We start from the raw sequence: 23,684 nt of genomic DNA, 5'->3' as shown, positions 1-23,684 counted from the left end.
TGAAATCTGAATTAGGAGCTAAATGTTATCCATCAAAGCAAATAATAATATGTTGTGTGGTGAGATGCAATATTGGTATTTCTGAGATTTATGTGTATTGTACATAGCTGTATCCTCCTCCCTTCTAGCTCTACAGCTGTGAGCCTACATGCTTCATGTGCTGTATCGACACTGGAACCAGCTAAAGCAGAAACACGCACACACACAGATGCTAATTCAACTTACACTGTGAAATGAATATATGATAGACTCATTACATGCAAAGTGAGATGTGTAGCCTTTATTTGTTATAATTTTGATTATTATGGCTGACGGCTTGTAAAACCCCAAATAAAAATATTCAGAAAATTTGAATATTTTGAAAATGTACAGTAAGCCATAATCATTATACGTTGAATAACAGAAGTAAATGCACTTTTTCATGATATTCTAATTATATGACAAGCACCTGTGTGTGTGTGTATATACATATATATATATATATATATATATATAAATATACACGCACACAATTGCACCGCTTTAATCCCTTTAAACTATGTGAAAGCAGGACTCCACACACAATGTCAGGAACAGCTCAAGGAAAAGGGGCAGATTATTGGAATTCAATCTGATGTAATTAAAAAGGCTTCCCCTCCCTCTTCCTTGAGCCCACAGTCAGTGTATTATAAAGAGAAAAACAGGTCCCTTGAATCCCCTTCATTTCCGCCCATGTGTTGAAGAGTGTGTTCACCAGTAATCCTGGGATTGTGCTGTTAGCTCTGGGTGTAAAAGTCAAGTACAGGGTGACGGTTTGGGTTAAAATGTGGATTTACAAGAGGCGAGGGGTTACTTACCATGTGTGTATTGGAATCAGGAGTCTTTGTTTCCTGCCAGTGTGAAAAGGGATTTTAATGGATTTTTCTCTCCTTGTGGGAAGTATCCACAAATTCCCAATGGCACTGTGAAGGATGTAAATTCTGGTAACAAGACCATTCAAAGACCCGCAGGCAAATACATTAAGTGACACAAGTAAGTAACATTGCAATGTGTAATCTGACCAGTATATTCCAGTCCAAATAACACAATGCTAATTCCACGAGAATATTTTCACCATGTTTTCATTCAGATCAACTCTGTGGAAAACCACCTGCTAAATCTGTTCTGGTCTAGTGCCATAATGAGCTCTTTTCTGCTCCATTCAGCCATTGTTATCCCCAGTGTCACCAGCTGAAGTCAACTCAATAGCCCTTGAAACATTATTGCAGATCGTCACGACAGCATTCATCACTGTACAAAAGAGTCCTGCACAAGGCATAATTGTGTGCTTATATAGATCAATGCTATTGAAGTGACACTTTCCTTCATTACGGAAATCTGCTGTGTAGAAGCTCCTTCAGGGTTCATACGGGCCTTTTCAGCCTTAACCACTGATTCGATAATGATAGCCTTCACTTAAATAGTAATGGTAGTATCATATGTAACAATCGGAGCATCTTTAGTGTAACTAAATGTTTATTTGTAATAAGAGTAATATAGAGGCCTGCATATCCTGTCTACCTTTATGGTCATTTATGACTGGAACCATCCAATCTTTCCTTTCCATGGTTTTTATTTATTTTTGCCATTATCTGCGCCGCTTTGCCAGAAGTTAACAGGTAAAAGAGAGGCTGGCCAAAGCCTTTCAGTCTGTTTTACTGAATAATGGTCTTCTGACATAGTTATTCTGCTTTTTAACAGAAACAAACTAAACAATGCTTTTTGGCTGAATTCTATTTGGACAATAAAATTCTCATTTATTTATACCAAAAATACAAAGACTTTTGGTGGCTTGCCAATGGTCAAAAAATCTGGCCTGGTAAAAATGTGTTCAAGGCTGCAACACACATCGCAAATCATTGTTCTGTTTTTAGAGTTTGGGTCCTGGCTCAGACAGTTTGCAGGGTATCTCTCCCCACTCACTGCAGCCTGTGCTGTTAAACCAACTGGAGCCCATGGGCTGTTGTTTGGTGAAATAATAGTAATTATTAATTAATTATTAAATAGTATGAATTGCCGCCACAGCACAATGAGGGCATCATATATGTGCATGAGACTCTAACATTAAAAGTGCATTGGAATGTAACGCAAAATTCTGTACACAAAGTGATTTTTCTGATAAATGAAACCCTGTGTGTGCGCCAGAACACACACCTACATGCAATCTGCACCTCACTGATCCCACGTGGAGCAGAAAGCAGCGGACATCACGTCACGCCCTCTGCACGCCTCCATTTCTCCATAAAAAGTAACTTAAGAAAGAGATTTCCCTAAACATGAGGCAGTAATGATTTAGTTTTAAGTGCGGGGGACACAAGGTTGGCAGACACTGCAGCAGTGACACGAGCTCGAGCTTTGCTGTTTGGAAGCACATGTTTAAAACATAAAGAAGAAGGTCCAGGTGGTGTGACTGAGGAGAGTTTCAGTGGTCCAGGTGGTGTGAGTGAGGAGAGTTTCAGTGGTCCAGGTGGTGTGGGTGAAGGGAGTTTCAGTGGTCCAGGTGGTGTGACTGAGGAGAGTTTCAGTGGTCCAGGTGATGTGAGTGAGGAGAGTTTCAGTGGTCCAGGTGATGTGAGTGAGGAGAGTTTCAGTGGTCCAGGTGGTGTGAGTGAAGGGAGTTTCAGTGGTCCAGGTGGTGTGACTGAGGAGAGTTTCAGTGGTCCAGGAGATGTGAGTGAGGAGAGTTTCAGTGGTCCAGGTGATGTGAGTGAGGAGAGTTTCAGTGGTCCAGGTGGTGTGAGTGAGGAGAGTTTCAGTGGTCCAGGTGGTGTGAGTGAGGAGAGTTTCAGTGGTCCAGGTGATGTGAGTGAGGAGAGTTTCAGTGGTCCAGGTGGTGTGAGTGAGGAGAGTTTCAGTGGTCCAGATGGTGTGAGTGAGGAGAGTTTCAGTGGTCCAGGTGATGTGAGTGAGGAGAGTTTCAGTGGTCCAGATGGTGTGAGTGAGGAGAGTTTCAGTGGTCCGGGTGGTGTGAGTGAGGAGAGTTTCAGTGGTCCGGGTGGTGTGAGTGAGGAGAGTTTCAGTGGTCCAGGTGGTGTGAGTGAGGAGAGTTTCAGTGGTCCAGGTGATGTGAGTGAGGAGAGTTTCAGTGGTCCAGGTGATGTGAGTGAGGAGAGTTTCAGTGGTCCAGGTGGTGTGAGTGAGGAGAGTTTCAGTGGTCCAGGTGGTGTGAGTGAGGAGAGTTTCAGTGGTCCAGGTGGTGTGACTGAGGAGAGTTTCAGTGGTCCAGGTGATGTGAGTGAGGAGAGTTTCAGTGGTCCAGGTGATGTGAGTGAGGAGAGTTTCAGTGGTCCAGGTGGTGTGAGTGAAGGGAGTTTCAGTGGTCCAGGTGGTGTGACTGAGGAGAGTTTCAGTGGTCCAGGTGATGTGAGTGAGGAGAGTTTCAGTGGTCCAGGTGATGTGAGTGAGGAGAGTTTCAGTGGTCCAGGTGGTGTGAGTGAGGAGAGTTTCAGTGGTCCAGGTGGTGTGAGTGAGGAGAGTTTCAGTGGTCCAGGTGGTGTGAGTGAGGAGAGTTTCAGTGGTCCAGATGGTGTGAGTGAGGAGAGTTTCAGTGGTCCAGGTGATGTGAGTGAGGAGAGTTTCAGTGGTCCAGGTGGTGTGAGTGAGGAGAGTTTCAGTGGTCCGGGTGGTGTGAGTGAGGAGAGTTTCAGTGGTCCGGGTGGTGTGAGTGAGGAGAGTTTCAGTGGTCCGGGTGGTGTGAGTGAGGAGAGTTTCAGTGGTCCAGGTGATGTGAGTGAGGAGAGTTTCAGTGGTCCGGGTGGTGTGAGTGAGGACAGTTTCAGTGGTCCAGGTGGTGTGAGTGAGGAGAGTTTCAGTGGTCCGGGTGGTGTGAGTGAGGAGAGTTTCAGTGGTCCAGGTGGTGTGAGTGAGGAGAGTTTCAGTGGTCCAGGTGATGTGAGTGAGGAGAGTTTCAGTGGTCCGGGTGGTGTGAGTGAGGACAGTTTCAGTGGTCCGGGTGGTGTGAGTGAGGAGAGTTTCAGTGGTCCAGGTGGTGTGACTGAGGAGAGTTTCAGTGGTCCAGGCGGTGTGAGTGAGGAGAGTTTCAGTGGTCCAGGTGGTGTGAGTGAGGACAGTTTCAGTGGTCCAGGTGGTGTGAGTGAGGAGAGTTTCAGTGGTCCAGGTGGTGTGACTGAGGAGAGTTTCAGTGGTCCGGGTGGTGTGAGTGAGGACAGTTTCAGTGGTCCGGGTGGTGTGAGTGAGGAGAGTTTCAGTGGTCCGGGTGGTGTGAGTGAGGAGAGTTTCAGTGGTCCAGGTGGTGTGAGTGAGGAGAGTTTCAGTGGTCCAGGTGGTGTGAGTGAGGAGAGTTTCAGTGGTCCAGGTGGTGTGAGTGAGGAGAGTTTCAGTGGTCCAGGTGGTGTGACTGAGGAGAGTTTCAGTGGTCCAGGTGGTGTGACTGAGGAGAGTTTCAGTGGTCCAGGTGGTGTGAGTGAGGAGAGTTTCAGTGGTCCAGGCGGTGTGAGTGAGGAGAGTTTCAGTGGTCCAGGTGGTGTGAGTGAGGAGAGTTTCAACGGTCCAGGTGGTGTGAGTGAGGAGAGTTTCAGTGGTCCGGGTGGTGTGAGTGAGGAGAGTTTCAGTGGTCCAGGTGGTGTGAGTGAGGAGAGTTTCAACGGTCCAGGTGGTGTGAGGGCATTGTGACCCTGATGTTGGGCCCAAAGGGCGGCACGGTGGCGCAGCACTGAGTGGGCTTCATAGCTGGAAGGTCCCAGGTTTGATCCCGGGTCGGAGTTTACATGTTCTCCCCGTGTCTGCGTAGGTTTCCTCCGGGTACTCCGGTTCTCTACCACGAAAAAACATGTACAATAGGTTAATCCTACAGCCATTTCTGACCATTAGCCATGGGTCCACATCTGCAGATGGGTCCCCGAGCGCCAAATGATTGATTAATAAAGTAAACGATAACCTTAAACTCATATGGGCCAATGCAGGAGTTGGTCAGACTTATGTCCTGAGATGATTTCATGAAAGCACAGAGTTAGTACAGCGGGATCATACCTGCTCGTCGTTTAAAAGGCTTCAGTCTGAGCCGTGCATGAGCGTGCATGTCTATACGAGGCAGGGCTTTGTAAAAGTATATATCCGATTGGTACATGCTGCTTTCCTCGCCTCTCCTTGTCCCTTTGCAGCGTTTCAAAGTGTGGCTGAGCAAAGGCTTTTTACTCAAGGACATCTTAGCCATGCATGATCACAGTACACCCGCTAGTACCTGCAGTGCATTCTGGGCAATACAATAAACATGACTTACCCTCAAATTTACTTTTAATGGAGGACGTCTGAAATGACATTTCTTTTATTATAAATTTATATAATCACCCGAGAAATAGAACACTGGATTGTACCATCAAGTTTCACATACGCATAACTTAACAGTGCCTCTAACAAACCCAGACAGAACAAATTGGCGTATCTAAACTTTGTACAGTATTTTCTTTCATATAAGTGAGCTCATTTGTGTATAGTTGTATACAATATTTAAATCTAAATTTCTTATCAGTCCAATGCAAAATTACATGTAAATCTAAATAATTAAATGATAACAAATATTGTTTATAAAGTTGATTTAGCCTGAAGAAACCTGGAGTGAAATCTGCAGCATGTAAATATGCACCAGCTTTTAATTTTTCCTCCGATGTTTTTTGGGAAGCTCTAATAATACCCATACACAACTTCAATAAATACTAAAGACACAATTCAAGTTTAATTATATTTACGTGCCAATTGTAAATCAATATTATAGCACACGTTTAGCTTAAAGGGACTATAAGGAGTTTAAAAATGTTAAAATTAAGTATTTTCCTCCCCCTACATGTTCCAGCCATGTCCTAATGTGTAGAATGAGCTCAGACCTGTTCACCACAACTGCCTCTAAAATCCTGGACGGTCACTCAAAAATGTGTCACTTCGGCCCGAATTGCCGTCATGCACGAGCTTAATATAGAAGGTGCAGTTACACATATGGCCTGAGGTGGCAGTAGTGAGTATAAAATGGCGAACTTGCTTCCAGCCCCTTTAATATGGACATTTGAAGAGTCATGAAGCAAATCATACCTTATGCAGGGTAATTCTGTCCATCATTTCATTGGCAATGATTCTGAGAGACTGTTTGTGGATCCCCCACGTTTGACATACAGTATTAATCCTCATTTATCAACACTGAGCACAGAATGGTTTATTTTTTTTGTGTGTATTTTGATCATTATACGCTTAAGGGCGTGTTGTATTTATGAACCTGTGTGTACTTCTGCCGCATGCACAAGCAGCGGCGGCTGAAAACAGGCATCATTTGAATGAAAAGCCTTATAATCATCTATCAGGACTCGGCCCCAACAGCGATTTTACAAATTCGCAAAAAAAAAAGCCAAAAATAAATCTCTAACCAAGAAATTATCAATAATTCCTTTTAACACAATAGTTAGTTTTTGTTCATTAGGAAGTTTATACATTTTTCCAGAAACACACAGTAACCGTAGCCTATCCTATATTACATTTGCGTTATAAAAGAGCCCGAATTGTAAGAAATAATGAATTATATGTCCTACCTCTCATACATTCTCGAACATGTTGTAGCTACAACAACACATTGCATCTAAACCATCCTCTACCAACAACCTCCTTCTGTAAAAGGAACAAGAAGCCAGTAGACCAGCGTCAGGACTGCCCATATACTGTAGAATATCAATAGTTTGTCACAGTCTATGGGACTGCCACACCAGTTCAACCCCAAACTAAGTAACTATGCCACTGACATGATGGAGAAACACAGACGGATTTTATCAAGACAAACAAAAATGATATACATACACACGTGCTTCATGTCAAAGGAGTCGGTTCAACAGCGGCACACACACCGTAAGGATAAAAAACACCACCCTCTCTTTGTTGCTAGTGCCTACTGTCACTCTGTGGTGGCTTAAATTCACGGGGAAACACGCTACAGTGGAACCAATGAGGAAGCACGCAAAGAGCGAAGCGGCGTGGGGGGTGCTTTCAGGGACAGTACGAAGTGCTGTATTCCACAAATGTATGGAATTGGTATAAATGGTTTCTCCAGTGGGGGGGCACAAAGAGGTGGGCAGGGCTGTTACCCCTCTGCTCCCCACAGCACCTCAGACCGGGACCTAACAGACACTACAGTATGTGCGTTGCTGCTCAAAGTGGGACCTGACGAAACCTGTCTGAAGAAATCTCTGATTCTAATCCCCAGATTCTACATCTTCTGTCCTGTCCGCAGCGACATTAATGCCCACGACCTCGGCAGGCACGACAGGTTCGATTCTCACCTGGACGGGACCTTTCTCTGTGGAGTTCTTGGCCTGTGTTTGCGTAGGTTTTCTTCAGGTACTCCGGTTTCCCCTACCACTAAAAACATGATCGTGAATCCTCCAGCCAGTTGTTGTACAGTTTATAATGACAGTATAATGACAAATAAAGCACCTTAACCTCCTCTTCAGTCCGTGGCAGTCCTCTCCACCTCTGCTGCAACTCAGCTCCACGAGGAGATCGAATTGAGCACATGCAAATCAACAAGTTTGTGAAATAAAACTCATACTAAAATAATAAATAACTAGGTGCAGGCGAGCTGTAAACTCCGGTCACAGATGGGATCGCTTTGAAGCTAGACCACTTCTCTTTCACAATCACAAGTTTTTGTTTTTTTCCCCCTCCTGCCTGCAAGGGAGAAAAGGGCAGAAAAAAAAGTAACATCAATGAGAGCAATAGAGGCTTAACCAGGTCTTGTTTTTGTGATAACAAACTCCTACAGAGGGAAATATCCAGGTTATATTGTGTGAAACACAGACATTTTTGTTAAAATGTGTGTGTATTTACAATGGGAGGAAAAAGTATGTGAAATTCTGCCTAAATTGGTCTTAAAATGTGGTCTGATCTTTATTTAAATCACAAGAATAGACAAACAGTGTCTGCTTGAACTAATACCACCCAAACAATTACATGTTTCATATTTTATTAAACACAACATGTAAACATTCACAGGACAGGGAGGAAAAAGTAAGTGAACCCTTGGCTTTAATAGCTGATTGACCATCCTTTGGCAGAATTAACTTCATCCAGACATTTCTTGTAGTTGCAGATTAAACCCAACGATCAGGATGAATCTTGGACCATTCTTCTTTACAAATCAGTTCAGCAAGATTCCTGGGATGTCTGGTGTGAATGGCTTTCTTGAGGTCACGCCACAGCATCGCAATCCGGTTTAGGTCAGGATTTTGACAGGGCCATTCCAGAACGCGTATTTTATTCTTCTGAAACCATTCTGAAGTTGCTTTTGTGCTTTGGGTCATTGTCATGTTGCAGCTCCATCTTTTGAGCTTCAACTGTTGGAAAGATGGCCTTAGGTTTTTCTGCAAAATATCTTGATAAACTTGTGAGCTCATTTTTCCATTGATGATACCACATTGTCCAGGCCCTGAGGTAGCAAAACAGCCCCACACCATGATTCTCCTGCATCATACAGTACTTCACAGTGGGGATAAGGTTCTGATGTTGGTGTGCTGTTCCATTTGTCCTCCACACATGACGTTGTGTGTTCCGCCCAAACAATTAAACTTTGGTTTCATCAGTCCACAGAATATTTTGCCCGTAGTGCAATAGAATATCCAAGTGCTCTTTCGCAAACTTCCAATGTTTTTCTTATTTTTTTTAATTTTTTTTTTACAGCTATGGCTTCTTCCATGATCGTAGTCTGACTTCTTGCAACTGAAAATGGCACAGGCAGCTTTAAGCCACACCTCAGTGGTTGGACTTCAGGTTGGCTCACAACTGACTCTAAATGTCTGCACACTTTTGTCTGATCAGCTCTTGGAGCATCCTTTGCCAGGAGGTTAACTTGTTTTTTCCTCCCTGTCCTGTGAATGTTTACCTGTTATGGCCAATAACAATATAACATTGTAATTGTTTGCATAGTATTAGTTCAAGCAGACACTGTTTGTCTATTCTTTTGATTTAAATAAAGATCAGACCACATTTTATGACCAATATAGGCAGAAATGTGAGAAATTCCAAAGGGTTCACATACTTTTTCCTCCCACTGTACTTTGAAAATCCGGATGATGTTGCCGTTCTTTTTCCTGTGTGGTGTGATCTGAACTGTGGAGACTGATCCGGTTGGCACTGATGGAGCTTAAAATAGAGTTGATCCATATTTTTCATCAGGGAGGCGGGTCAACGACGGAGGCTGATATGGAATGTGTCTTAATAGATAAAATAGCAACGCATTTTCTGCGGAGGTCGGGGCGGAACGGGACAAACGGGAGAATGTTGAATCTGCCGTTAAACATGTTTCTGTCTGTAAAGTCTTACACACAAAGTTTGCTTCACGGCTACAGAAATATTTACACTGTAGCCTAGTTTATTGTTTAAACCACCAATTTTGATTAAACTGTTTTCCAGCACGGTTTCGTGTTCAGTTGCCAAAACAGGCATTTATATTAGGACCAAACCTATTTAAATGTTATCAAGATGCTCTTATGAGCTTGATGTTGCTCCTTCTCATTATTTTCCTATAAAACTTGCTTACAAAACAATGATCGTCTTCTTCCAGCCAAGCTGTATGTGACATTTGTGCTAGTAAAATTTGATGCTCTTTTATTAGACTTGGCCAGAACGTTTGATCAGAAGTTTCTCCTTTTCCAACATCCACAACATGTATGAAAAAACGATTTTTAAAACGTACCTGTGTATTTGATGATTACATTGAACTTCAAACAGATTATTTCAAAGGACGGTCTTTCGCAGATTGTCCATACAATTCTTGCATTATCTTATAATATTTATAAAAGTTGAAAGGAAGAGCTACATTGATGTACAGGTAGAGACTTTATATATATTCTGTTTATATATATATATATTCTGGTTGAGTCTTCATGGGACAATTCTTTCAAGTATTTAATTTATTCTTAAAAGATTTCATGATAAAAATGTATGCAAATTAAAACTTTTGCAATTCTTTCTTCTGCATCCCTCGACTTCCAAGATTTGCCCTCTTGTGCATTTGTGCAAACCAATACCAAAAGCACAAAAATAATAAATTAAAGAGATCGGAACCCATAGAGAGAATGAGTCAGTATTCCACACCATGTACGATACAATATCATAGCAAATTAGCAGATTTCAATGGCTTCCACTGACTACCATAGATTTACAATGTTAAGTTAGCTGGATACCAGTCCTCAAAACATTTCCTTTTTTCAGTAATGAATTCAACAGACAGTGACTTGAATGCTTAAGAAACAAAAGCAGCTACAGAGGTGTGAACAAAAATAAAATTGGGTTTACAAGCCAGTGAGAACAACAGCATTTTGTTCACATCCAACTACTTAAAACTGCTATTGTGATCACATTGTAAGTCCAATAAGCTTCTCTACAAAGGTACAACATATAAAATTGATAAATATATAACTTTTAGGGCCTTTCAAAATACATTTAATGACATTTCTTTACTCTGTCTATTCAACAAAATTTAGACTTTCTCTGAAAGATATGATTTCATCCTGCCTACAAGTCTTTGTCAACACCATCGCTACTGATAAAAATGCAACTTTTTTGATACACAGTTATACGTATGTAGTATCTATATTTTCAGTCTTCAAAATACAGTCGTGGACTGACAAAAAGTCTGCAAAGTTTAAAAGTAGTTTTGATTGGTTCACAAGTGGATCCAACCAGGCATTTGTCAATGTTCTGCCTGTATCTTGCAATGTCTTATCCAAAATGTCTGTACTGGTTCATGTGATATGATGATTTCAGTTTGTTTTTCTCTTTGGTCTATAAAAATATGGGAGGTTTTACTCCAGCAGAAGGCCTATTCACAGCAAAGAGCGTTCACCTCATAACGATGGTCCCACAATACACACAATCCAGGTATTTCATAGGGACGTTTCATAGCCAAGTATCTTGTTGAGGCGTTTTTGTCGGGCATGTAATGGTTGTTTGTTCCTCTGCTTGTGTTCTCAGACAGAGCAAGTACCATGTGTAGACCCCACGACAGACAGCAGGACGGACTGGTCGGAACAGGTACGAGTGCAGGTGTAGTGGTGGAACAGTTGTCCTGTCAGTTTTCGGTGGAGGAGGAGGAGGAGGAGGAGGAGGAGGAGGAGGAGTGGGGGAGAGGTGGAGGTAGATCCCTCAAACAACAGTCACTCCCTGGGGGTCCCACCGCCAGCTGTGGTTCTGACACCTGTTGGTCAAAGCAGTGCATGTATGAGATTTGGAGACATGACACAATGACATTTTTCTATTTCTGAATTAAAACAGCAAGACATATGAAAAATGTAAGCGTTGACTATAATACCAAAGCCAATTTCATGTGGCAATCCGCACTTTAAAAAGGTTTTAATCTAATGTTGGTGCCATATCTGTCTGCCAGGTACTTGATGGGTTACCATACTTAAACAGAACAAACACTTTCTGACTTATTTGGGGAATGCACTTCTATTTGGATTGATCAACACAAGCATATGTTCAGACTGAGATATAATTCAAATGGGAACAAAAAGTAAAAATAAGTAAATAATAAATAAAGAGAAAAGATATGGAACTGATAATCCAATATGACATTTGTTCCTACCATAATCAAGTAATTATAAGTCTTACGGGTGTGGGAGTTTAGAACTTTTACTTCTTCCCACTCCTTTTTCAAGTTTACAGGAAACTCAATGTAAAACGTTATGCAACTATGTGAATATGTACATGATTTAAATGAGTGTATTTGTTGCAGTTTCCTAGGCTGCACATAATCGTGCAAATTTGTAACTCGAAATAAACTTCAAACTCAAATACACCAGGCAGTGCTCGGTATGAAAATACAGCATTGGTCAAAAGTTTGGAAATACTTTTTTTTATGTATTGTTTTTTATTTTATTTTAAGACTATTTACATTGCAGATTATCACTGAAGGCATTGATTTATGAATGAACGCATGGAAAATAGCCTAAAATAGTTGCCTTTTACTTTGATTACAGCAGATTTCACTGTCATGACATTTTCTCAATGCGTTTCATCATGGAAATGGTCTCAATTTACAGTATAACACGCTTTACATCAAGAAACCACTTTCCCATTCACACTCTTATTCATACACCAATGTACGCAGACACTCACTTCGAGAAATGGATTTAACAAACCTGTTAAAAACCATTTCAACGTATGAAGCTCATCGAGAAAATTACAAGAATAAACGGTGGCAATTTTGAAGAATTAGAAATATTAATATATTTCAACCTTCTTTGTTTCCTACATAATTCCATGTGTTCATTCACATTGTAATGCTTTCAATGAGAATAATACAATGTAAAAAGTGTTGACAATAGGGCTGGGAAATAATCAAATTTGAATCTAATCACAATTTTAATAAAGTTCGATCTCCATATTCTCGTGGTGCATTTTCATCGACAGAATTGGCCAGTCCTGTCACATTCTGGAAAAACATTCAGGACGCCGTGATGCTGCAGCGCCTGTCAGGTCAGGCCCAGGAAATCACTCGATCACGCAAACAGGAAGCACACACGGAAGCAAGAGGAGAGGATCTGGTGAATTTAAGTGTAAAATTAGCAACAAACTCAGGCTAACTCGTCTAATGGGCAAAACAGAAACACAGGAGGAGGATCAGGACGCGCACACGTGGATAAAAATGTTTACCTTGGAAGAGGAAAACTATCAATCGCTGTATTTGGACCATGTGGATCATTCTTGAGGCTGCGGCCGTGGATTAGCTGGACTTCTAATAGTTAATTGTAAGTTTGATCGTCTTTTATACTTATTAATGCACTGTTTGCTAGTATTTCTTTATGTACATAGTAAATTACTAAACTCCATGAACTAATTCTCGCAGTCTGCTTCTGACATTCTTCAGACATTCCACTTGTGTGCGTCTCACTTGCAGATGTTTGTGTGTTGTGCAGTGCAGGTGAAGTGACATGGGGATGTTGTTCTGTGAGGCTAGAAGTGTGGAGCTTGTCTTTGCTGCTGCATTAAAGAGTTAGTCACAGTTTTCAGTGCGGCTGCAGCATCTGTTTACTTGCTAGCCCAGGAAAGGTCACATTTATTGTTTTTACCATTAAATAAAATAAAATAAATCGAATCGAAAACCAAGATTGATCAATACAGGGAAAATAATCGTGATTTTTTTTTTTTTTCAAAAATCGCCCAGCCCTAGTTGGAAATAACAAAAGCCAAAACATAAAAAAGTGTAAAAAACTTTTAACAGATACAGTATATTAGATTAATTCTTCAGAGAACTTGTCTTCTTTAGCTTCCTTTAAAGAGACTAAATGCAAGTTGGTCATTTTATTCTCGCTACTGCCACCTTAGGTCTTATGCGTAACTGCAGTCTCTATATTAAGCTTGTGCATGACGGCACTTAGGACCCGAAGTAACAACTTTTTGAGTGAGCAAGGGTGTCGAACTGGTTTGGGTCTTGGGCCAAAATCCAGCTCCCTTGGCGGGTCACGGGCAGCATATAATGTGAACATGAAAATACTATTGAGAAAACATGTTTCCAAGAAATGAAATATAAAAAGCTGTGATTTTAAAATAAAAGACTGACCATTCACCACGTGGCTGTAATGTGTTGTTTATATCCTGATCTCTTTTTATGTTATTGCCCTCTGCTGGACACATGTGGAATCCTTTTTTTTTTTTTTTTTTTTTTAAGTGGCTGGAGTGAGCATCCTGGTTATTTCCTTAAAAAATCATAACTCTGCACAGGAATGGGCCAGAGACTTTTTTCCTTACATATACACACATACATTTCTGCTACAAGTCAGGGGCTGGATTAAATCATCTCACGGGCCAAATGCCGCCAGTTTGACATGTCTGCTTTAAAGGGACTAGATAGAAGTGAACATTTTTTAAATTATGTATTTTCCACCCTCTACATGGTGCAGCAATGTACAGACTTATTCACCACTTGCTGCTAAAAGCCTGCTCTAAAAAAGTTGGTATTTCGTTTTGAAATTCCAACCATTTCCATCGTCATGCACGAGTTTAACATAGAGACTGCAGTTACGCGTAAGACCTGAGGTGGCGAGTCACATTCAAGTAGAATATTATAATTGGTCCAGTGTGTGTATACCAAAGATACATTCCAATACGGGGAGTAAAACAACAATGAATCTAACAGGGATAGATATATTGGTGGCCATCTGTTCCGCAATGGTCACACAGCCAAATAGCAACTTCTATTCTGCACCACCAACTCATAATAATCAACTTGTAGCGATTTCACAGGCAGCAAATTGCAATAAAATGTCCAGGTGTTGGAGCAACTACTAGCCACCTTATTGAGGAGAGAATGTATAAGAGGCAATGTGTAAAGATGTGAAATAGCACAGAAGTGACTTAAGAAGTTGAATCCCAACACCCGCAAGTGTAGTTGTGTCCTTGGGCAAACACTAGCCTTGATAGTATGAATGCAGTGTGTGAGTGATTTGATTTTTTTGGGGGAAAAAAGTTGCAACATGTACAAAATATTACCAAAAACTAGAGACAGTTAGCAAGTAGTAGTCCAAAAAACAAAAAAAAGTTTAGAATTTAAGATTTTGCTCTTGTTTTAATATATGTGCGATCCTGCTGCTGCTTGGCGTCGTGTCCCCTACTTTGAAAACCTCTGCACAATGTCACTGCTGGCTGGGAGCAGAATGGGATCCGACGGAGATGCACACAATGCTGAACGTGTCAGAAAAACTGTTGGAAAATTCATTGACAAACTCATCCTTTATTGCAAAACACATCGACATGTAGCTTCTGGCGCTGTATTGGCAACAAGACAAACATTCGATTGGAGGGACATTATGTTGCGCTTTCTGTCTACGGGGCGAGTGTCTATTGCGGGGAAGAATAAATGAGCGAGCACACATTTGGATTGTTGAGCTGAGAGGAGGAGGAGAAAGCGCCGTGCGTCCCTGCAAAGACAGCTACATAACACAAACATACCGGCATCACGCTGCTCGAATCGCTCTGCACACAGAACATATGGCTCCCACAGGCCTCAGTAAACATGTGAGCAAATTGATTGGACGTGCTAAGGTCGAGATTCAGAAACATCCGAGAGTGAGCTTGAAAATTGTTTGGTGATATGGTAACTGCATTTGTAATCAGTGTTAATTTTGACAACATATTTTAATTTAGTTTTAGTCTTAGTCTTTTGACTAAAATGTAATTTAATTTTAGTCGAGATTTAGTCAAAAAAATCTTTTCAATTTTAGTCTAGTTTTAGTCGACTAAAATTGCATGTCAATTTAGTTGACTAAATTTAAGATTAATTTAGTCGGCTTTGCTTTTATAATATGTATTATAATCATATTTAATAAAGCTCTTCTGCTTCATGGAGCTTCTCCACATGAACAAAGCTCAGAGCTGATCCTTTGGCAGAGAATTTACATGATCTGAGGCTCTTTCAGACGGTCAATAGAAGTTTGGATGATTTTAGTCTCTCCTTTTCATTTTTATTCAGTCTTATTTTAGTCGACTAAAATATCTGGACATTTTAGTCATAGTTTTAGTCTCATGAAAAACTTTTAATTTAGTTTTAGTCCAATTTTAGTCGACAAAAATATCACTTTGACTAAAATTGAGACTAAATATTTTAGTAGACGAAATTAACACTGTTTGTAATTCTGTATTCATTCATTCAATCTTTATTAAGGACACAAATGAGAACACATGATCCATATTTATGTTTAAAAGAAAAATATTAAAATACTGCAGATAATTGCAGAAACAAAACAAGGTACCAGCAATTCTCTAGCTGCCACTCACATAAAGACACGAGCGCTAATGATTCCACATTTTTGACGTGAATCTCATTGAGCTGATCACAGGACACACCAGAGTCCGTATAATGCCGTTCTGAGAGTCGCTCAGTCTACACATAAATTCAAAATAACAATGACGAAGTGCAGCAGGACAAGAGTGAGCTCCACAGTCAGCAAACATCTGACTCGCACTACAGTGTCTGGGCATCTTTAACAGCAGCCTCATAGAGTCATTATATGCAACTGTGAGCCTCTGCAAGCTGGACCTTTTAAAACTTTGCCACAGCTGTGCAGTGTACAGAGGAGAACAAAAAGCTTTAAACAGAGTAACTTTGACATCTACAGAACACATATAGAGTTTCCTGACCAGCATGTTCGATTGACCATACAGTTTACACACCTGCCTGTGCATGTCCCGGTCATCAGTGAGATCACTACAGATATAATGACCCAAATACTTCATCTCATCTGTGATGTTAAGAACACTGCCACACAGGGTGAACTCAGTATATTTGTGGATACACTTTTTTCTTGTTTTACTCTAGCTCAATAAAGCAAATGGATTTTAATTTGAGATTTCACCCCATATTCAAATTGTTTACTCAAATTAAATATAACCTAATAGGTAACAGAATACAAATTGCAAGAAGGTTAGAAAAACCCGGCTAAAAACCTTTGGGAAGCGACCCCATCCCACATCAAATAGCTTTCTGATTAATATTTCATTCAGGAGTCAACCAGGTTTCCTGTTGTATGTCGGAGCACGCTCCTAACACAATAGTCCCCTGAATGAATATTTATAGGAGAACTTGTAGGTTTAGAGGTTTTACAGGTTAACAAGGGATTGGAAACCACTCATTAGAAACTCAGAAGTTGGATAGCGCCTGGAGCAGATGCTTAGATCAAAATACAAGAACATGTATGCACGAGCCTCTAGACACAAGCCCCCGTTTCACGTTGTGAGAGAGTTCAAAGCTCACTCCATATTATGTCATTACACGGCGCCTTCTCTGAACATCAAATAAAACACTATCTGCCTATACTTTGATCCTAAACCTATTACTCAAGAGGCAGCATTAGGGTGCGCTCTAAATTATGCTTGAATGTCAGATGTCAGAGTATTATCAAACGTATCCATAAGTGAAGGGTATTAAGGGAAGGTTATCGTCCTTGATTTAGATCAGCTTTGAGCAAACTTTTTGACCTATGGACACTTTTTTACACTCACCAAGGAGTAGGGCTGGGTACCATTAAACGAAATAGAACATCTTTATATTTTTATCTTTATATAAGTTTTGATGCTGTTGGTCATCCAAATTTATATATACATATACAGTATATATATAAAAAACTCTTCCTCACCTTCCGCGGGCGGTCTCTTTTTCCTCCAAGCTCGGGTCCTCTACCAGAGGCCTGGGAGCTTGAGGGTTCTGCGTGAGTATAAAAGCCCTATAAAAAAAGTAACAGTACCCAGCCCTACAAAGGAAGCCACTACAGTTGTTGTTTGAAGGATGTGTCAAGTGCAATTCTCAAATACTATATGCTATACTACTGTACTCACAACAACAAAAAACAACAATAGCAGCAGATAAGCAATCTTCCTTTTCAGCCAGTGCATCAAAGTTAGTGGTGCTTGTTGTTCTCATATAGGCGTGTCTGGGTGTTTGGCAGGCCAGATCGAAGTTCATTTTATTCACTTTTCGTGTGGGAATGTAGTGAGTGAGTGAGTGAGTGAGTGAGTGAGTGGTGGTGGTGAAGAGGCAGTGCGTTTGTTTTTTTCAGGAGGTTGAATGAGTGTATCACCAATGAGTGTGCCCTGTTTGGCCCTCGCCTGCCACAGGTTGAGCTCTGTCGAAATGCGGTTAAACACGGGTGAATGGGCACCACGCCACGTAGGCTTGGTCAGTGGAAATGGGGCTTAAGTGCACCACAAAAATCTACCGCGTTGTGTTTTCCGGTGTGTACTTGCGTGTAATACAGTGAAACCTAATGCTGCTGACTACTGCTCCTGATTGCGGCTGCTTCCTGTATATTCTGTACATTACCGGATCAAATGTTGTGACAGTAAATATAGACAATAATTTCCTAATGCACTCTGTAACTTCGGTCTATTTATAGTCGGAATCTGCTGCCGACCTGCTCCAATCATAACACGGGCCATAAACTGGCAATATTGAGCGACACAGAACTCTTGCTTTCCACTAACTGTATGAGACCGGGCATTTTTACGGCTCTGGCCCCTTCCTTTTTTACTGTGCTGTCTGTTAAATTGACGAGACTGGCATCTCTCTATTTCCCAATCACTCGAATCAATGTTGGAGCCAGCCTGGTGCCTTGTTTTATCCCTCTGCACATCTAAACGCTTTAAAGACAATATACAAGCTGGAAATAAAGCACTGTATTTTGTCCTGCAGCAGGCATGGATTTCCCTGTGGTTAAATACTCTGCAGGGAGGGGCTGAACTTATGGGAAAATGTGATGCTGAATAAAGGCATCAAGCAGACAATAATTCAATAATTGTCTGAATTTATGTTTTCCTTAATGTCCAAGTTGATGTTGAAAGAGGTTTTGGCATGATGATGCTTGTTATACTTAAAGTAAAGAGCTGAGATGACAACTAAAAAACAGCAATCCCAGATATGAACATGGCGCAATATAGCAAACATGTACATTTTGTCACAACTATGGAAGGATATTATTGTGGTTTGGATTAGTGCTCTTAAGGGAGCTGTCAGGTAGTTGTCAGGCAAGGGGAAAAACTACTGAAAAGGGATGTTCCGCATTATTAAGCAGACCACCATTTTCAAGCAATATGAGAAAGAAAAAGAATCTCTCTGCTGATGAAAAGCGTGAACTAGTTGAATGCCTTGGACTAGGTACGAAAACGTTCAATATTTCATGACAGATCAACCGTAATCATCGTACTGTTAAGAGATTTTTGGCTGATTCAGAACACACACGGGTTTGTGCAGATAAAGGCACGAGGACGGTTTCTGCCAGCCAAATACCTCAGATTGCTGTTTTTTTGTTTTGTTTTATCTTTATGGCACCGAAATACAATTTGCATCATAATTTTAACATAGCGTAAATCATAAAAAATGCTATTTCAACTCTTTCTATTTATTTACCAATCCTGGCAACTAAAGATATGTTGAAAACAGGACTAACTTGCCATTTGAAGCCAAGGCAGAACACCAACAGAAGTTATTAATGACTCAATTTTACTTATTGACTATGCTATGCTAATGCTCATTCGGTGTTCATTCAATGTTATGTTCACACCGTTCAATTAGATGGTGCCAATAGCATTTCATAATCTGGCTAAACTGGCTTGAAACTCTGGTGTTTCGGTGTACCTTGTGTAGGTGCTGTCACTGCGAGCTGCCTGAGCGGTGCCAGGGATGGGGTGGAGCAGTCGTGGAGAAGGTGAGGCGGTGCTGGTGGTTGGTGCTAGTGGTGGTTGGTCTGTGGCTGTCTGTCAAAGGGTCATCAGTGCTGTCCATAGTGCAGGAGTGCCCAATGGAACTCTTGTCTCGTCATAGTGCCTAAGAGAGAGACAGAAAGGGAAAACACATTCAGTAATAAACAAACTATATAACTGCATTTAGTATCAAACAAAGTCCTATGTCTAAAGTTACAGCAACCTCCAGTCTCAACCCAGCTCAGCTTTGTGACCGGGATGCTTGGGGCCGCCATTGCCCGCCATTGCTGTCGTACCTCTATATATGGGCGGCAAAACAAGCTAGTTTTCCATTGGAAAGCATAGAACTGCATGTTCTAAGCAACTGTAAAGCCTGGTTTCTAATTTTTTTAAACTTTCTTCAGCTAGATATTGCTCCTGCGTTACACTGGGTTAGTTACAATTAAAGAAACCAGGCCGTTTTTTGTAAGGAACATTTTAGAAATCTCGTATACTAATGAGAGCTGGACTTTGATTGACAGAGCTAACGGCGTAGGCACGGCTACGACTGAACTACGCGCCCCGTAAGGGCCGAGTCTACAGTGAAGATCCCGCCCTTATGCCCTTTTAGGAACATGCTCCATCAGAGCAGGAGGTGTCTGTAAATCCACCATGATTTCCCCCTGGAACGTAGTTATTATGGCAAACGGGAAGGAGTGAGCAGACGGAGTTTATTTTTTATTATGTCTGTAATATACTGTATATTGAACAACATTATCACGACCCATGAAAGCATTTTCACAAATGTATTGTTTTCTTTTTCCTAGATTATATCGGCTAATAACACCTCCCTCACTTCAATGATTTACTTAATTAAGGGTTTACTGGGTTTACTGCAGGTGAAACTAAGCAACACTAAAATTGCAAAATGTACAGAAAAGTAGCTTACATGAACACGACATACATACCGACAATAAAACCTCAAACAGCGTCTCAGAAAGAGAACACGCCACAATTTTCATCTTACACAAAAAAACGGCAAAGTAAAGCACTTTATTTAAGGAGGATCTGGTGTGACCGGCTGTTTGTCCAAACACATTAGTGGTCCAATACTGAGCCCAGCAGCCTCTCTATAAGTTGGTGGAGTGGGTTCTTAGTAAAACCGTATGCAGTCGATAGTGTGCGTCACTCTGTGGTTCATAGTCGTGTTAGGTTGACAACATATAATGATTACACAAGCTTTGATATCACAGTGACTTTATTTCTTCGTTAGCTGTACGTTTTAGCAAACATGTTTTCATTCACTAGCTGGTCGTATTTTGTTTTGACCTAAGTGAAGATTCACTTAAAAGCTTAAAACTGGTGCCATTTTTTGTCTAAAACATTTGGAATAATTTGGAATATTTTCAGTGTAAGGGGTTCAATTGCAAAACCAAAGGCCAGCAGTAAATACAAAAAGTTACATTCACCACTTGCTGAGTTTGCGACATATACTGTATTCTGTGTATAGCTTTGTCAGACAACACTAATAGCTAACTGTCTCTCCCCCCATTGGCATGTCTTGGGTGGCCAAACAGCTGTCTTCTTAGTAGTGATTGTGTTCAAGCCACTGTTGGACTGTAAGCTGCATGCAGGAGGCCCAAAGGGATCAATTATCGGGGCCGGTACCAGACCCGATCCAAAGCGTGGTGGATGTGAGATCCCATCACACGAGTCTAGAAGAAGGAAAAGAAAATGGGAAAAGGGAATCTACAAAACCCCATGTGCCTTTTCTTCTCTCAGCAAGTATCCTGTCTCGGGCAAATGTAGAAATGGGTAAATACTGATGGCTGGGGATGGCAGCAGAGTGGTGGATAAGGGAGAAAAGTAACATTGTGCAACTTGAGGAAGATTTCAGAAAATAGCGTTTTCATTGTTGATACCATGAACAGCCAAATAGCACAAAATTGCAGCAGGATGGGGAATATGTTTGTGTGGGCTCTCAGTCATCTAGGAATGATCCATTCATCTCTGTCTTCAAAAGTAAGATGGTCTTACTTCCACAGAGGGAGAAGAATGTCTTTATTTTATTAAGATTAATTTTAGTCATAATTGAAATAACGATTATTCAAACTATGCTAAATATTTTCTGTTTTCTGAACAGTCATAAAAGTACAAATGTTTTCAGGTATGCCTTGATTGAGGAGAGGTCTCTGTTTCACACCTGCCCCCTTCTGGCCAGCCCTCACACCTGCCCAAGTAAACTGAGCAGCGCAGCCTGATGACATCATCACACAGCGCTGTTTGTTTTTATGTCAGGCAAAAGCATGAGCCATGGAATGTGATATGCAAAGGGAAAATAATCCCAGCGGCCTGAAACAATGCTTGCTTTGCTACGTAAGATCGCTCCGGATGGACAAGCGGAAGGGCATAGTAATAGTTTTTTATTATTTTACTTAAAAGACAATTGGAATGTATTGTGCTGAAGTGCTGTGTTGTCTGTCAAGACTATTGTCTACTGTATTTTGTGTTGTTTTGTAATTCTGTCTTGGTGTTAGTTTGTCAAATGTATTGTAACTGTTGAAATTGTTTGTTTGTCTTTTCTAATTAAAATATATATATATTTTTTCAATTATGATATTTTATAATTGTTTGGTGTAATAATCAAAATCTTTATTGCATTTCGATTAATTGCACAGCCCCAGTTTACACTGTACGTTCAATTATAACATGAAATAAGTCTGAGATCATGTATATTTTATTTGATGTATTTTACCATTAGTATCAGAAAGCAATAGTCTTCCTTTGTTAAGGATTTTAGTAATGTTTTGTCTTCTTTCTAACACTGACCATACCCGTTTATTTGAAAGTCCATGTTAGCCAAACAAATTCAGATTGTTTTGTTAAAAAATAGAAAATGGTGAGTGCTGCTGTGGGTCCCAGTTGTGTCAATGCATATACACACGGGTGCTCTTCCAGGATACCGGCAATAGGATTGGACAGCAGAAAGGAGACTGGCTGGTAGCATAGATGAGTGAATACAGTCAAAGAAATTCCGAGGCACTCGAGATTTTTTGTTGTTATACCGAGAAAACACAGTTACCGGTAGTCAGTATCCACTACTTCTTTGTCAGAATTATGTCAATTAAGTGACCCCTTTTCTCACCTCAGGTCTGAAAAAAAAAAGAAAAGTTGATTACAGCAATCACACTCTCCTTCCCAGTTGGGGCCACTTGTGCTCATAACACCCTGTTCACAGCCTAAATAGCCCAATCAGCAGGCGTCCAATGAAACCTATCATTAGGACCAAGATAGATTGTTAACATTTTGTTGCCATCTCTGCCTCAACCGTCTATTTCAAAAAACACTATTTTAGGGAAATGGGTGCCAATGAGGAGCAAGCGACAAAGAACTAACAAGACATGTGAACAAAGATGTCAAGAATGTAATGATTACCCTCACTTTCATCCAATTAGATGTAGATCAGAATTAATTAACACATTGTGAACATTTTTGCTGTGTATATACTATACATCAGTGTATATTGTCTTATTTAATGGTTTTATATTATCACACCTCGCAGCAACTCACGCCTGTTGCTTCCCTTTAACAACCCCTCTCCTCTCTCTGTTTCATAAATGTGTAGTGTTCCAAATCACGCAGGTGGGCAGTGAAACGCCGCAAATACAGGTCACTATAAGCTGTCTTCCTGCCTGCCAAACATGTGTGCTGCTGCCACTGCCCTGACCAGTAAGACGTGGACATTTCAAAGACTTTTTAATATGTTTGACTCTGAATTCCCCTGTGCATCTGCTCCATAGCCGACGCCAGCTGCTTAAATGTGCTGCGTCCACTAACCTGGAGTGGAGCATGTTGGTTTGTTATGGACAAAGACATGGTGCAGTTAGGTAATTATTTAGGTTAATTATGTAAGGGATAATGTATAGAACGCTGGTCATTATCGGGAAAATAAGTACCGACAGGGCGAACCGGACCCCGACGCGAAGCGGAGGGGTCTTGTTTCGCCCTGAAGGTATCCCGCTTATTATACGGCCATTTGCCAACTGAACACACACAACATAAACTTCGTACGCTTTTATGAAGGCCGAAAGGTTTATTTAATGACATCCGCGACAAATAGTTCCCAAAAGTTTGCGCGTTGCGCTGCAGCGTTTGACTAGGCTAGAAGCAGCAAGGCTAGTAGCTAGCCTAGCTACTTAGTTGAAGGCGCAGTTGGAGGAATGGTGGTGAATCTTTGGGTAAATTGAAAGTCAGACTCACGCTAACTTCACGAGCAATTCCCCCAACTTCTCTCTCAGTGACGGGGACAGAGAGAGTGTCCGCTACTACGTACGCGCGGAGTGATATGAAAGCACGAACTCCGTTGCCATGGGCAGCGGTCATTATTTTTCTCAGAGGTCCTTTATCAGAAAATAATGACCGGTAGAACGTTGGGAAATCCCATTCAAATCAAGGGAGCGTTCTACTTACGTTGTGAAGAGCCGTATAATACATTTTGTTAA

General features: G+C 41.0%; 1 protein-coding gene across 2 annotated transcripts in view; it reads right to left on the bottom strand.

Annotated features, from left to right (window-relative positions):
• Positions 1-11,108: 11,108 nt before the first annotated feature.
• The window catches only part of LOC306983081 (chemokine-like protein TAFA-5), a 217,915-nt gene continuing 205,339 nt past the window's right edge, over positions 11,109-23,684 (bottom strand). For both annotated transcript variants that reach the window (XM_079582793.1, XM_079582794.1), the window contains exons 4-5: positions 19,139-19,327; positions 11,109-11,206 (exon numbers count right to left, since the gene is read on the bottom strand). In XM_079582793.1, the coding sequence (XP_079438919.1) occupies positions 19,319-19,327 (9 nt within the window). In that variant the 3' untranslated portion in view covers positions 11,109-11,206; positions 19,139-19,318. The remainder of the gene's footprint in view (positions 11,207-19,138; positions 19,328-23,684) is intronic.

The sequence above is a fragment of the Gobius niger genome, assembly GCF_951799975.1.
Source record: "Gobius niger genome assembly, chromosome: 2".
Classification (NCBI taxonomy): Eukaryota; Metazoa; Chordata; class Actinopteri; order Gobiiformes; family Gobiidae; genus Gobius; species Gobius niger.
This window is presented reverse-complemented; position numbering and strand designations above follow the sequence as displayed.